This window comes from Girardinichthys multiradiatus, chromosome 19, assembly GCF_021462225.1.
Source record: "Girardinichthys multiradiatus isolate DD_20200921_A chromosome 19, DD_fGirMul_XY1, whole genome shotgun sequence".
Lineage (NCBI taxonomy): Eukaryota > Metazoa > Chordata > Actinopteri > Cyprinodontiformes > Goodeidae > Girardinichthys > Girardinichthys multiradiatus.
Genome location: NC_061811.1, coordinates 856,125 through 870,897, shown reverse-complemented (window position 1 = coordinate 870,897; position 14,773 = coordinate 856,125). Strand labels below are relative to the sequence as shown.

Sequence of the window (14,773 nt, the reverse complement as noted above, 5' to 3'; positions counted from 1 at the left end):
CCTCTTACACACACACACACACACACACCTCAGATTAATGAGGGTTTCATACACAGAGACCTGTATCATAACCATAATCTCTGAAACCTTCTGCTGTCACTGCTGATGACCATCTAAACGGGTTTTAATATCTGGACTTTTTGCATCATAAAACCAGTACTGAGAAACAAACAAACATTTGAATTTTGTTTTAAATGCTAGGCTTAAAACTTTCTTTTTTCATAATAATTAGAGTGGCATATAGTTAGAGTGGCTTAGTTTATCCTGAACTATCTCTGTAGTTATGCTGCTATAGGCTTAGACTGCTAGAGGACATAATGACCACTTTCACTCTCTCTGCTGCATTCTCATACTACTCTCCAATTATGCATTATCTGCAGTTAATGCTGCCATATACTTTAAGCTCTCTCTGTTATTTGTCTCCTAGATGAAGGCACTAAATGAGCATAGAAAGTACTCCTGGATCAGTGGTTCTGTGTTATGGATTTATGCAATAAATGTGTGTGATTTTAATTAAACAACATGCAAAAGTGCAAATAAACATTGTGTCACTCCATCTCTCATTATGATTTCTATGAGCTGGATTTTGCATTTGGGCTTGGTGAACTTGTGAATTTCTAATTCAGGTTGAAGGGCGTTCTACTCGTTTTTGATCACTTGAAACATGGAAATGTCCAATGTCTGACTACAAATGTAATGTACTATTTATATTGTTGGGTTGTGGTTGAGTTGGCTAATCCTCCCGCAGTATTGAAATTGACAGACAAATGCATTAAATAATGTGGCTCAATCAGAAACACAATTGCCTTTGAAGCAAAACTTTGCACAATGTTTCAAAAACACTTGAAAGAGATTTCAGATTTTAGAGAAAGGATTTTTGTTCATGAGTGAGAAAATCTGCCCTGTTTCAACAGAAACACCTTTCAAAGACTAAACAGTTAAACATTTTAAACAGTCATTAGAAATATCTGACAAAATTCCATTTGAAGAAAGAAATGACACCATAGCAAAGCCTGATTCAACAAAGCAAGCGGACAAAGCTTGGAAATATGAGAAGCTGAGATATGAATATCCACAAAGCTGGAATTGATGTTTTAAATGTTTAGTTTTACTTTATTAATGCAGTCCATAAAGCATCTTTATTAATAAACCTTACTGATTTAAATATACAGCAGTAAAATGTTTGCTGTGCAGTGAAAACGAGTAAGAATAAAAATATTAATGTAAATAAATAAAAACATCTGATCCAGTCCACCACTCCATCCACGTTACTTTCTGTTGGGATTATACTTTTATTATAGTTTTACATTAGCTGCGTACGGAACGCCAAAGTGTTCAAAATGAAATAAATAAATGAAACATTATGAAATAAGTCTCTACATCACTAAATAATAGATACTGATTTAATGTGACAATGAAATTGTGAAATGATTCAATGCATATTAAATTCTCAGCTCATTATTATGAAATATATTTCATTTTCCATTCAAAATATTTTCAAATAAAACTTTTACCTAATAATTGAAATTATTGTTGAGGCTATTTCTATGTAATTCAAGCAGTTAAGGTAACCAGAGCTGAATGAAGTTAAAGAAACTCCAGCATCCTTCCTACACCTTGAGGTGGCGCTGTAGCTGCTCAGGGAGGAGGTACCCAGGAAGCTAATCTCTATGTACGGCTCAGCCAATGAGGATGCAGCTCCAGCCCGTTGATGCTGATTGGCCCACAGTCATTCAGTTGTAAACTGGCATTATGAAATAAATGGCCATGAGGAAAAATCACCGTTATAAACTAAAAGCTGGCTTTTAAAAAATGACATTGTGAAATAAATAAAAAAATGCTGGAATTACATAGAAATAGCCTCAACAATAATTTCAATTATTAGGTAAAAATGTTATTTGAAAATTGTTTTATTTTATAAAGCTGATTTTGAATGGAAAATGAAATATATTTCATAATAATGAGCTGAGAATTTAATATGCATTGAATTATTTCACAATTTCATTGTCACATTAAATCAGTATCTATTATTTAGTGATGTAGAGACTTATTTCATAATGTTTCATTTATTTATTTCATTTTGAACACTTTGGCGTTCCGTAGCTGTGTACTAACAGTATGCCAATACACAACGTGATGCCTCCACCCTCTCATCAAACAACTGTACTCTAGATGGCAGCAGTGAGACACAAAGCTACCAATAAGAAACAAAGTTTGGTTTTAATTAAAGCAACATAATAAGATAATAAAACATTAAACTAGCCAGCAGATAGAGATTAATTACTGGGACTCGTTTCTATGATCCAGGTTAGTTTAATGTGACAGCTTGAGGCTGAAGAGTCGAAATAAACCCAGAAACTCTCATTGGATTCTTTTAACAACAGATTCAAACTTTCAACAGGCAGATTTAGATTAGGGGAACCTTTAAGGACATGAACTGGACCATTAAACTCATTATCTTCACATACTGATTTTCTTCCTTTTCTCCTCATTTCTCGTGATTCTTCATCAGCAGGAAACACACCATCCATGCATGCTTGCTTCAGGCTGTGAAACAGGAAGTCCTCCTCCAGAAGGCCGACACTGACATTCTCCATCTCTCCTGAGACACATCGGGTTTGTTCTCTCGTCACGTTCTTCTCGCCTTCCTCACCTTCACTGATCCAACCTGGGAATCAGAGTTAAATCCGCACCATAGGAAATGAGGGACTTTAATGGGAAGAGGTCTTTACAGGATACCGGACATGTTTCCAAGCTTGGGTGGAAATTACAGCTATGTCCCTCTCATGTTGCCGCTGAAGCTGCCAAGCTGTGATCGACTGAATGAAGATCCAAGCAGGTGGAAATATGCTCTGCTGCTACCGAGGATGAAAGTGAGCCATGTTTTCTGCCTCCTCTATCTCTGCTGACTGCAGGCTCCTCATCTTCTTCTTCCTCTTGGATCTGGGCTTCATGCCAGGGATCTCTGTCTGGGTTTGATCCGTGGATACAGCTGCAGAGAGATCAACACCCAGAACGTCACTACATGATGTTAGCTTTGTCCTGAACATCTCAAAAGAAACCATATGACCCGCTCTAGGAGCCGACCACCTGATGGGTTGTTAATTTACTCTTTGAATTCAACATCAAAAGTGACACAAACTACATTTAAGCACATTTATTATCAGCTTTCATAATAATCTCCGGGTCAGCACATGTCCCACACAGGTGGAAAACCCGGCTGCTTGACTGTGTTCTGATACACCGCACGGTTCTCCGGAACTGAACATTTCCACTCAGACTATAGTAGGATCTCAGTTGCAGCAGTAATAAACCCAGTCCAGTTTGGACCTCTATATCTCAGCCGTCCTTTACATCTTAACTGGGTCACAGAACGTCTAACTTTACCTGACCCAGTTATCATTCTGATCCATTTTTCAGTTTTTCCACAATCACAGTTTAAGTTTGAGGATTTCTCCAGATTTTGCCATAGCATGTTCAGCTTAGAGCGTGATGATGGTTCTGACCCAGTGAAATATTCAGAACCTTTTAGAATTAAACTGTGTCTCCATTCAAACGTTTCTGTCTCCTTCCAGCCAGGGTCTCTCCCACTTCTGTAGAACCTACAGTTTTCTGTCCAATCAGAACTCAGAATGCAGAGACACGCCCACACTCTCATCCACTCCCAGAAGATTTCAGATCTGAATGGTTCTGTAGAAACTGGACCTGAAGCTTCTGATTTTCCAGCCAGATCTCCTACAGGAACTACTGCAGACCCATTAAAATAGACAGAGGGTTCTGAAGCTCACTATTTCAGAACATATGATTTGGTTGTTTTGAGGCTGAAGAACTGAGGTTCTGTGGGCTCCCCCACCCCACCCCAGCAGCTTCTTCTTTCTCAGATGAATCCATCACTGCTGACCTCTTTGACCCTGTAAAACTCCCCTCAGTCAGTATTCGCTGATTAAACTCAGATTTTTAAAATGAGCTCACAGTTATGGAAATAAGAGATTAGCTTCATCACAGCTTACTTTAACAAGAGAAAGGTTTTCCATCCCTGAGTGACAGAAAGCATAGGATGGATTATTCAGCTGTAGCTGCAACGTTCGGACCTTCTGATTTTCAGACCTTCTGATAACAGCTTCGGTGTTTCTATCTGGGCATGTTAACAGTGAGGTATGCTAGTTGCTCTCACCCCCATCAGGTTTCTGGGTACGTATCCTTCACGGTCTTCCAGCCTCGCCCACCACCACTCAGTCTCATTGTCGTCATGGCGACGTAGCACGGTGATGGCATCGCCCTCGCTGAAGGAGAGCTCGTCATCCTGCTGAGCCATGTAGTCCCACAGCGTGTAGACCAAGCCTTTGTTCATCACTCCCAACTTCTCCTGCACACCTGCAGAAGATGGAGAACATAGAGTCCAGGGAAGATGAGTCTGGAGCGGACAAACCCATTTAACGAGGCGTGTTTGTGGACAACCAACCATAGAGGAACTGGGAACACTGGCAGTAGCCCTCCTCCATCTCCTCGCATTTGTCCGCCGCAGTTTCCACATCACTAATAGTTGTGGCAAAGATGGCCGCCCCGGACTCCACCAGCATCTTGCAGAGGTGGACGCTGTTGCACGAAGCTGCGCAGTGAAGAGGGGTCCTGGAAGTGCGACAATAAAATACTTTGAAGTTCATCTGATGATTCCAAGGATGAATCTCTAGATAAATGAAGAAGACTGGGGGTACTGACCATCCGTCACTGTCGGCTGCGTTGACATTAACCCCAAAGTCCAGCAGGAACTTCACAATATGGTGGTGGCCAGCACACACAGCATTATGAAGAGGAGTTATGCCCTCATCATTAGGCATGCTGGGGTTCTCCACCTTAAAGACACAGATTTGGATGAAGATGTGGAAGAACTGCTCGGTGCAGCCGCCCAGTAGGACCATTGAGAAGATCTGAAGCTAAACAAACTGAAGCTACAGAGTTTCCAACAACTGCAGAAGGTTTGGGCCATGATTGTCCACAACACCTTCGTACTGCACAGTGTGACCAACGCTTTACCAAGCAGACTTGTATAAATATCCATTGTGACTCATGAACATGCTCCATGATTCCATATTTTACCTCGTATATGATCCTCTGCACCAGGTCAAACTCTCCTTCTAACGAGGCGTCCAGCAGCAGAGCCAGAGGGTTGAACTTGACCCTCAGGCCGTGGCCCGTCCGCTCTGATGACGGCTTCTTCAGGTTGGTCCGCTTCGCCTGCAGCGCACAGAAACACAGGGGTTATTGTTGAGGAAAGGAGCAAGGATGTGAGAGTAGGTGTGGTTTCAGTATGTGGACCTTTGGTACTGAAGGCGGAGCAGGAGGTGATGGGGAAGAGGGGGCGTGGCCTATCGTGTTGTGGGCGGAGCTAACTCCTCGTTGGCTGTTATTGTTCTTGTCCTCGGACCTCTCAGGTGCAGGAGATGAGTTGGGCTGGGTTGAGGCAGATGCCTTTTTGGTGCTCTCTGTGTCTTTGGGTGTTTCCATAGTAACTGAGGGTGAAGAGGAGCAGCAGGAGTCTGAGCTCAGATTTTGACCTTTGACCTCCCCAGGTAATTCACTGACACTCTTGTCTCCAAGCTCGACATTCCTATTGGCTGAATGGATGCAGTCCATGTCTCCTAGAAGGCAGTTGGGCTGGTAGAAAGGGTTCCCTGGAGCAGAGGAGGGAATAATAACCAGGTGTCCATGACTCTAACCCTCTAACATCACGTCTGTGTCTTACCTGAGCCGCCCTCCATCCCTCCTGCCAGGGTGTTAAACCTGCACCCAACAACAAAACACCGTCAGTTACCTGAGCTCAGTTTAACGGGATAATGTTGGTTTTCCTGGAGAACTCAGACCCACCGCTGGTACAGCAGTTTTTGGATGTTTGGCCCCTGTGGGCCCTCAGGTTCAGTGATGGAGCTCCGTTTCTTCAGGGGCCGAGGAGCATTACTGAGACGACGGCGCAGAACCTCCAGGTCAGCATCATTCTGGTATCGTAGCTGCGAGTGGGCTGTGGAGAAAGACCATAACATTTCAGAATATTAGACCATTCCTAACAAATAAAGTCTGCAACACAAAGGAACTTAAATCTTTCCTGTTTGGACTTCCATATCTCAGCCAGAACCAATCATTTAAAGCTTAAACAGGTCACAGAAAGCTGGACTTTACCTGACCCAGTTATCATTCTGATCCCACTTATCCAACAATCACAGTTTAGGTTTTAGGATTTTTTCAAATTTTTTCACAGAATGTTCAGCTTAGAGCGTGATGATGGTTCTGACCTGGTGAAATACTCAGAACCTTTTGGATTTAAACAGTGTCTCCATCCAATCTCCCACTGCTGTAGTACTTCTGTCCAATCAGAGCCCAGAGTGCAGAGAGACACGCCCACACTCTCATTCACTACCAGTAGATTTCAGGCCTGGATGGTTCTGTAGAAACTGGACCTGAAGGTTCTGTTTAACCTGTTAGATCCTCCTACAGGAACCACTGCAGACACATTAAGGTGTACATATGAGCCAACCAGAACGGTCTGATCCAGCTCACCCGGACACTGTTTGCTTCAGGCTTAGTTTTTTCTGCCAGAAAGAGCAGCAATCACTATAGCAACCAGAGAGCTCTTGGATGTAGACCTGAGCAACTGAAGCCAGCCACCTCGGACCCCTGGTCGTCTCCACCTCAGACCCCTAGTCTGCTCCCACCTCAGACCCCTGGTCCTCTCCACCTCGGACCCCTGGTCCTCTCCACCTCAGACCCCTGGTCCTCTCCACCTCAGACCCCTGGTCCTCTCCACCTCAGACCCCTGGTCCTCTCCACCTCGGACCCCTGGTCTGCTCCCACAGAAGGTTTAAGCAGAATAGCTTCAGTTTTCTCTACACCTTCTAAAGCTCACATTGATCGGTGAACCCACCCACTGGTGTGAGCTTGGTAGGACTCAGGGGGCGTGGGATGTTGTCCACACTGGGTGGAGGAAGGATCTGTCCAACTCTGGTGTCTCCTCCTCCTTCTCTCTCTTTGACATCGTCCCTTGCTACCTTCACTCCTCCTCCTCCCCCCCTGGAAGAAGGGGACAGGGGACGAGGACGAGGAGTTTGAGGGGAGGATGGGTTTGCCGTAGACTGTAGAGAGACAACAAAAAGATGGGATGTATATGTGTTGATAAATAAACTACAGTAGATATTATGAACACAAGGAACTGTTATTACCTGCTTTGACAGCAGTCCGGTTGCTCAGAGAGCTGTAGTTCTTAGCCTGAGGCTGCTGAGGTTGTTGGAGATACACGCTGTAGATGGAGCTGCTATTCATGGTTGCGGGACCCTTCCTGGGGGACTGAGGTCTGGACGGGTGGTCCGGGACGTAGGGACGGACTGCCACTGCCGGAGGGGGGTCCGAGCGCTCCGTTTGAAGGGAGAGAGGAGACGGCTGGGAGGAGGAGGCAGAACCTGGTGGCAGAAACAGAACAAGCTGCAAAGTTTACAATAAAGAGAGATATAAAAATATTTGTGAAAATGGATGCAAAAATAATATTCTGCCATCATCTGCTGGAGTAGCAGCATCAGAACTGTTGACTTAATAAAGCTCAACAAGCTGATCAAGAAGGCTGGTTCTGTTCTGAGACTGCTCTGGACCCTCTGGAGATGATTGTGCTAAGAAGGATTGTTCAATAGAGAACATTATGAAGAACCCTGAACATCCTCTTCATCATGCTCTTATACAACAACAAAGTCTTCAGTCAGAGGCTTCTTCAGATCCACTCCAACAGCTCTACAGGACCTTCCTGCCCACGGCCATTAGCATCTAAAACTGACATTAGGAGTTACAACATGTTTGTTTCTCTGTGACGAAGTAATAGGAATCCCAGGGAATCTCGTACTTTCTTCTTCCATTGCTCAGAGAGGCCAGGACCATTTATTTAAGTCAGCCTGATTAGGTCTGGGCAAGTTGTGTAGAACACTGCATTACATCTTCAGTCCAGCAGATGGCATTACTACTTTACTCCATTTAAAACCTAATAAATCATTTTTTTGTTTCAACAGCTGATTAATTCCTTCCATTATTCCTTAAGTTGCTCTTGATCCATAAGCAGGAAAAGTTTAAATCGTTATTTTACATTTACATTTTTTACCAACCTGCATCAGGCCAGAGTTGTTGCTTTACAGCTGTATGATTCATTTACGATAACTTCTAAACACTGACTAACACACTTATTTTTATTTTATTATCATCAGATAAACTCATATCAGATAACTACAGGATATGGTCATCATCAGCACTGTGTTAAAACATTTGTCTTACAGAATTGTGGCTAAATAGTTTACAATTAATGCCAACAATAACTTAAAATGTCACAAATTTCCGGAAACAAATATTCCATTTTATTTTCTGGTGCTTGCGGTTATTCACCACATACCTACTGAACCCTTTATTTTCACCTTCAGCCGCCACAAACAGATAACAGGTAGCGGGAAGTCCCAGAGTGCAGGGCCAAGATCCGGCAGCGGATAGTGGGGAAGTCCCGGTACAGCCGCCCAGTTTGCTTAGTTTAGCTTAGTTAGTTCAGCTCAGCTCAATTTACTTTACTTTACTTTAGCTTAGCTTAGTTTAGTTTAGCTTAACTTAGTTAGCTTAGCTTAGCTCAGCTTAGTTTAGCTTAACTTAATTTAGTTAGCTTAGTTTAGCTTAGTTAGCTTAGCTCAGTTTAGTTTAGTTTAGTTCAGTTTAGCTTAGCTTAGTTAGCTTAGCTCAGTTTAGTTTAGTTTAGTTTAGTTTAGCTTAGCTTAGTTAGCTTAGCTCAGTTTAGTTTAGTTTAGTTTAGCTTAGCTTAGTTAGCTTAGTTAGCTTAGCTCAGTTTAGTTTAGTTTAGTTTAGTTTAGTTTAGCTTAGTTAGCTTAGCTCAGTTTAGTTTAGTTTAGTTTAGTTTAGCTTAGCTTAGTTAGCTTAGCTCAGTTTAGTTTAGTTTAGTTTAGTTTAGCTTAGCTTAGTTAGCTTAGTTAGCTTAGCTCAGTTTAGTTTAGTTTAGTTTAGTTTAGTTTAGTTTAGCTTAGCTTAGTTAGCTTAGCTCAGTTTAGTTTAGTTTAGTTTAGTTTAGCTTAGCTTAGTTAGCTTAGTTAGCTTAGCTCAGTTTAGTTTAGTTTAGTTTAGTTTAGTTTAGTTTAGCTTTCCCCGGGCTCTAACAAAGCCCAGGGAAATCTGACCAGGACCATTTACCTGTGAAAGTAAAGCCCTGGGAAAGTGAATTTACCCAGGTAAATTTGTACTGAAATATGACCTGGACTTTACAAAGCCTGGGGCCTTCTACATGCAATGGAAAAGGAGCTATAGAAGTGGATGTCCTTTAGCCACATCCCACACTGAGGATCTCTTCATTGTGAACAGAACCCTGCAGATTCATCCAGACCATTAGAACTTGTTTCCCTCAGTGTGGTCTAGACGACCTGCAAGGGTACCGGACCACACCACCAGGAACAGGTATCATCATCCTGCATTGGCCAAGGAGCACCCAGCTGGACCAGGGACCAGTGCACCTCTATGCTGTTCTCTTGATTCACATTGAGCAGAAATTATGATTCAACAATGTTGGAGACGTCAAGAAGAGCTCCATGCATCAGCCACGGTTGTCACCAGAGGAGCCTTTGGTGGTGGTGGTGTTATAGTGTGAGTAGGTGGGTCCAGTCAATACAGAACTGCTCTACACTGTGAATGGTTCAGGGACAAGCTCATACTACCTGAATACCAGCATTAAACCAGTCATTGAGTTCCTGCATGAACAACACAGGCCTAGTTTCATCTTCATGGAGGACAATGCTCCAGATCATGCAGGTCACATCATCAGGGAACGGGTGCTGGAGACTGGGGTTCCTGAAATGGAGTGGCATGCACTTTCTCCAGACCTGAATCCCAGAGAAAACCTATGAGATCAGCTGAGTCTTCGTCTAGAGGCTTGCAACTCTGAACCACAGAACCTCAATGACCTGGGGACCATGCCATGCCTCAGCAGATAATAAGTCAATTTGTGAATAGCAGGAGACATCGTTGTCAAACTGTGGTTGATGATCAAGGTCACATGACATGTTATTGAGACACTGTGGTCTACTCACCACTGTTGTTGGCTTTGGTTTTAATAAACTGACATGAGCAAATTACCATCGCATGGTTCTACGTTTTCCATAAATTTCCCCCAAAAGCCAAATATTAATATTGTACGTTTTTGTGAGTCGTGTAATAATAAGTACATTTAAATACTTTATATACAGGGGTTGGACAATGAAACTGAAACACCTGTCATTTTAGTGTGGGAGGTTTCATGGCTATATTGGACCAGCCTGGTAGCCAGTCTTCATTGATTGCACATTGCACCAGTAAGAGCAGAGTGTGAAGGTTCAATTAGCAGGGTAAGAGCACAGTTTTGCTCAAAATATTGAAATGCACACAACATTATGGGTGACATACCAGAGTTCAAAAGAGGACAAATTGTTGGTGCACGTCTTGCTGGCGCATCTGTGACCAAGACAGCAAGTCTTTGTGATGTATCAAGAGCCACGGTATCCATGGTAATGTCAGCATACCACCAAGAAGGACAAACCACATCCAACAGGATTAACTGTGGACGCAAGAGGAAGCTGTCTGAAAGGGATGTTCGGGTGCTAACCCGGATTGTATCCAAAAAACATAAAACCACGGCTGCCCAAATCACGGCAGAATTAAATGTGCACCTCAACTCTCCTGTTTCCACCAGAACTGTCCGTCAGGAGCTCCACAAGGTCAATATACACGGCCGGGCTGCTATAGCCAAACCTTTGGTCACTCATGCCAATGCCAAACATCGGTTTCAATGGTGCAAGGAGCGCAAATCTTGGGCTGTAGACAATGTGAAACATGTATTGTTCTCTGATGAGTCCACCTTTACTGTTTTCCCCACATCTGGGAGAGTTACGGTGTGGAGAAGCCCCAAAGAAGCGTACCACCCAGACTGTTGCATGCCCAGAGTGAAGCATGGGGGTGGATCAGTGATGGTTTGGGCTGCCATATCATGGCATTCCCTTGGTCCAATACTTGTGTTAGATGGGCGCGTCACTGCCAAGGACTACCGAACCATTCTTGAGGACCATGTGCATCCAATGGTTCAAACATTGTATCCTGAAGGTGGTGCCGTGTATCAGGATGACAATGCACCAATACACACAGCAAGACTGGTGAAAGATTGGTTTGATGAATATGAAAGTGAAGTTGAACATCTCCCATGGCCTGCACAGTCACCAGATCTAAATATTATTGAGCCACTTTGGGGTGTTTTGGAGGAGCGAGTCAGGAAACGTTTTCCTCCACCAGTATCACGTAGTGACCTGGCCACTATCCAGCAAGAAGAATAGCTTAAAATCCCTCTGACCACTGTGCAGGACTTGTATATGTCATTCCCAAGATGAATGGATGCTGTATTGGCCGCAAAAGGAGGTCCTACACCATACTAATAAATTATTGTGGTCTAAAACCAGGTGTTTCAGTTTCATTGTCCAACCCCTGTATGTCTACTGTGAAAACAAAACAAAACATATTGAAATGCCATTTACAGGCAATAAATGTGTGTAGATATAAAAAAATTATACATAAATTTTAAAAATCTAATCTCTTAATGTGTTTCTTCAATATATTTCAAAATACATGTAAGAACGTAGTGTTGAAATGTAATATATAAAAATAGAAATGAGTATTTATTTTGGTATATTTCAGTGTTTGTGTCTGTGGGTTTTACCTTGGTTCGAGTTAGGTGGGAGAGAAATATGCTGCTGGATTTGCTGTAAAGCACAGGATGATGATGAAGAGGAGGAGATGGCACTGGAAGCAGTGGACCGGGGCCAGCCCAGGGTACCGGGGGCAGAACGGGGCAGTGAGCTGGTGGCGCAGTGATGCCCGGCCGCCTGGTGAGTGGTGCTGGGGTAGGTACCATAACCAGAGGGAAACTGTTGGGTTGAAAACAGAAATCGGACTTTCCAGAACACAGACTGACACAGGCATCTCCACAAAATATAAAACCCAAAACTGTTTATTTCATTCAATGCTAATTCAAACTGTGAAACCAGTGTCCACTGTATAATCATTAGCAGGATTCTGGAGAACTTGACTGCATACTGAGGAGGTAATTCGGCCATAGATTCAGGTGTGTTGGACCAGGGACACATCTAAAAGTTTGAGGACACCAGCCCTCGAGGACTGGAGTTTGACACCCCTGGTATAATAGATTAATAACCCTTTTCCTCACAGTGTGACGTTAAATCGGACCAAACTTCTCCAGTTTCTGGTCAAAGTCAGTAAATTATTTCTATTAAATGTCTCCATAATGAGAAATTCTGACATTTTCATCCACTTTGTCAGAATTGCCCCCAAAACCACAGTTCTCCTGATGTCTGATTTCTGTTGATTTTCTATGATGTCACACAAGGAAGCAGAGACTTTGAGGCGTTGCCTTAAGATACATCCACAGCTGACCCTGTAGTTCACTCAGATGCTGTGAGTTAACCTATCAGGAGCTTACAAAGCAATGACATCATCATCAGGTATGGTGAGCTTAGTGTATGTAAGCGTCTGACGTTTGAGAAAGTAATAAAATCTTCACTTTCATAATTCTGGTGTTTAGCAAACAAAGATCACATTGGTGATCCAAACGGACCTGAAACAGGAACAGTTGAGTCTAATTCATCGTCAGACGCTGAGAAACAAAGGAAGCTTTTGGGTCTATTTTAAACAGCAAAATAATCAGAATTTCTGGCTGTGTGATGCAGAAACAGTACCGGTTCTGGACTGCAGGACCTCCAGTCTGATCCACTCTTACTGATGTTTGGCCATGATGCTTCATTGGCTGAACAGAAAACAACAGATGAACAGGCAGATGTTATAGAAATAACCCAACAGAAAAGGAAAGCAGGGAGATGAGATTCCATCAAGTTTAAAACAAGAAGAACCTCAAACAGAAGATAGAAGAGAAGAAAACCGGTCCTGTCAGATCTGGTTCGGGTCTTTGCTAGATGGTTTCAGAGCTTCAAACCCAGTGGACCTAAAACATGCTGTTAAAATGATAAATACTTTCCTGAAGCCCAGTTACTATTATTTGATGCATTTATTCTTATTTTTACATTTTCATCAAAATGTTCTGTTTGCTTCTCTGTCTGCGGAGCAGGAAGAGCCTGTCCCCATAGAACATTCAGGGATTTTAGTTACAGCTGTGAGAAAACCAGTCCATTTCTCAGCCATCAGAACCATCATTCAAAGTTTAAACGGGTCACAGAAAGCTGGACTTTCCAGTTATCATTCTGATCTCTTTTCCTGTTTTTTTACAATCACAGCTTAAGTTTAAGAATTTTTCCAGATTTTCCCACATAATGTTCACCTTAGAGTGTGATGATGGTTCTGACCCGGTGACATATTAGGGTTAGACTGACTGCTAAAGAACGTTTCTGATCAAACTCACACAGGCACTGTTTGCTTCAGGCTTAAATTCTGGTTTGAGTTTCGGTCTGATGAAAGGACCGCCGTCATGGGTTCCCCTGCTCCCCATAAACAAAGGGAATCTCCATAGCAACCGGTTCCTGAGCACTTTCGGTCTCAGGTTCTCTCATTGGTGTGGAGCTCCTTGTTCCTTCTTTTAGTCCATCATGAAGAACGTTCTACTAACCTAGAAGCCCTTAGCTGCCAGGTTCCTTCTGTAATCTTCTAGTTAAGGCTGGTGTTACCTAACCTGCTGGCATGACGTCAGCTCTGGCAGGTACCAGACTACACCACGCTGAGCTGTGCAGCCTGTGGCCCGGCGCCATTCTGACCTCACGAAGAAAACAGTCCTCTCTGAGTGAGGTAGAAACGTGGCCTTCAGCTACAGAGCTGGGATTAGAAGCAGCCGCCACACAGCATGACCCGTACCAAACGGATCACAGAAACAGCTAATGTTGGGTCCTGTTCACACTGAAATATGAAGAATATTCTGTTCTTTCAGGGTTTTAAATCCATAAATAATCGTTTCCTAGACGTCCACAGAATGCTTCCTGCCCCAACATTTGTTGGAGATTTAACCTATGTCCTGCTCCCACACACACACACTCCCAGTACACAGCCACAGCTCCCACTTCCTGTCCTTCAGCGATTCACAGCTGTGTGTTTCCCACACTATGACAGACGCTGGAAGAGCAGAGCCGTGGTGTTCAGGAACACGCTGAAGATCCTGGCAGAGATGTTCCTCCACTCAACCCAAGCAGCTCCAGCTCAGTACTTTATTTAAAAAAGCCCCAAATGTCACTATTTCATTATAAATTATACATTATAGCTTCAAGCTAATTCACATCTGGATAAACTGGAAAATCACTGGGAAAACGATTTATTTCAGTGGAACTCATTCATCACACAGAGTTAAATGTTTAACGTTTTTATTTCTCTTAGTTATAAAATGTTAATTGTTTACAGCTAATAAAACGCTAAACATACAGTTTCTCAGTAAATCATAGGATTACACCAAACTAATGAAAAGGATAATCCAGAAATGTTCTGTTCTGACCGTGTTCTGACCCACAGTCATGGAGAAGACTGCTGACTGGACAGATGTCCTGCAGACAGTCACAGACTCCCTCCACATGAAAGCCACAGCAGGTCATTGCTGAAGAAGCTGGCTGTTCACAGAGTGCTGGATCCAAGCATGTTAATGGAAGGTTAAGTGGAAGGAAAAAATGCTCTGCAGCTGGATTCAGAGGTTCAAGATCCACCACACACAGATATCTTCAGGAGATGA

General features: G+C 43.0%; 1 protein-coding gene across 1 annotated transcript in view; it reads right to left on the bottom strand.

The window, feature by feature from the left end:
- Positions 1–1,086: 1,086 nt before the first annotated feature.
- Positions 1,087–14,773, bottom strand: part of LOC124884958 (apoptosis-stimulating of p53 protein 1-like) — a 49,315-nt gene continuing 35,628 nt past the window's right edge. Inside the window, exons 13-24 of the mRNA XM_047393030.1 lie at positions 12,792–12,859; positions 11,756–11,963; positions 7,212–7,448; positions 7,041–7,124; positions 6,917–7,000; positions 5,866–6,016; positions 5,744–5,781; positions 5,317–5,672; positions 5,098–5,235; positions 4,463–4,853; positions 4,175–4,374; positions 1,087–2,992 (exon numbers count right to left, since the gene is read on the bottom strand). Of these exons, the coding sequence (XP_047248986.1) occupies positions 2,951–2,992; positions 4,175–4,374; positions 4,463–4,853; positions 5,098–5,235; positions 5,317–5,672; positions 5,744–5,781; positions 5,866–6,016; positions 6,917–7,000; positions 7,041–7,124; positions 7,212–7,448; positions 11,756–11,963; positions 12,792–12,859 (1,997 nt within the window). The 3' untranslated portion in view covers positions 1,087–2,950. The remainder of the gene's footprint in view (positions 2,993–4,174; positions 4,375–4,462; positions 4,854–5,097; positions 5,236–5,316; positions 5,673–5,743; positions 5,782–5,865; positions 6,017–6,916; positions 7,001–7,040; positions 7,125–7,211; positions 7,449–11,755; positions 11,964–12,791; positions 12,860–14,773) is intronic.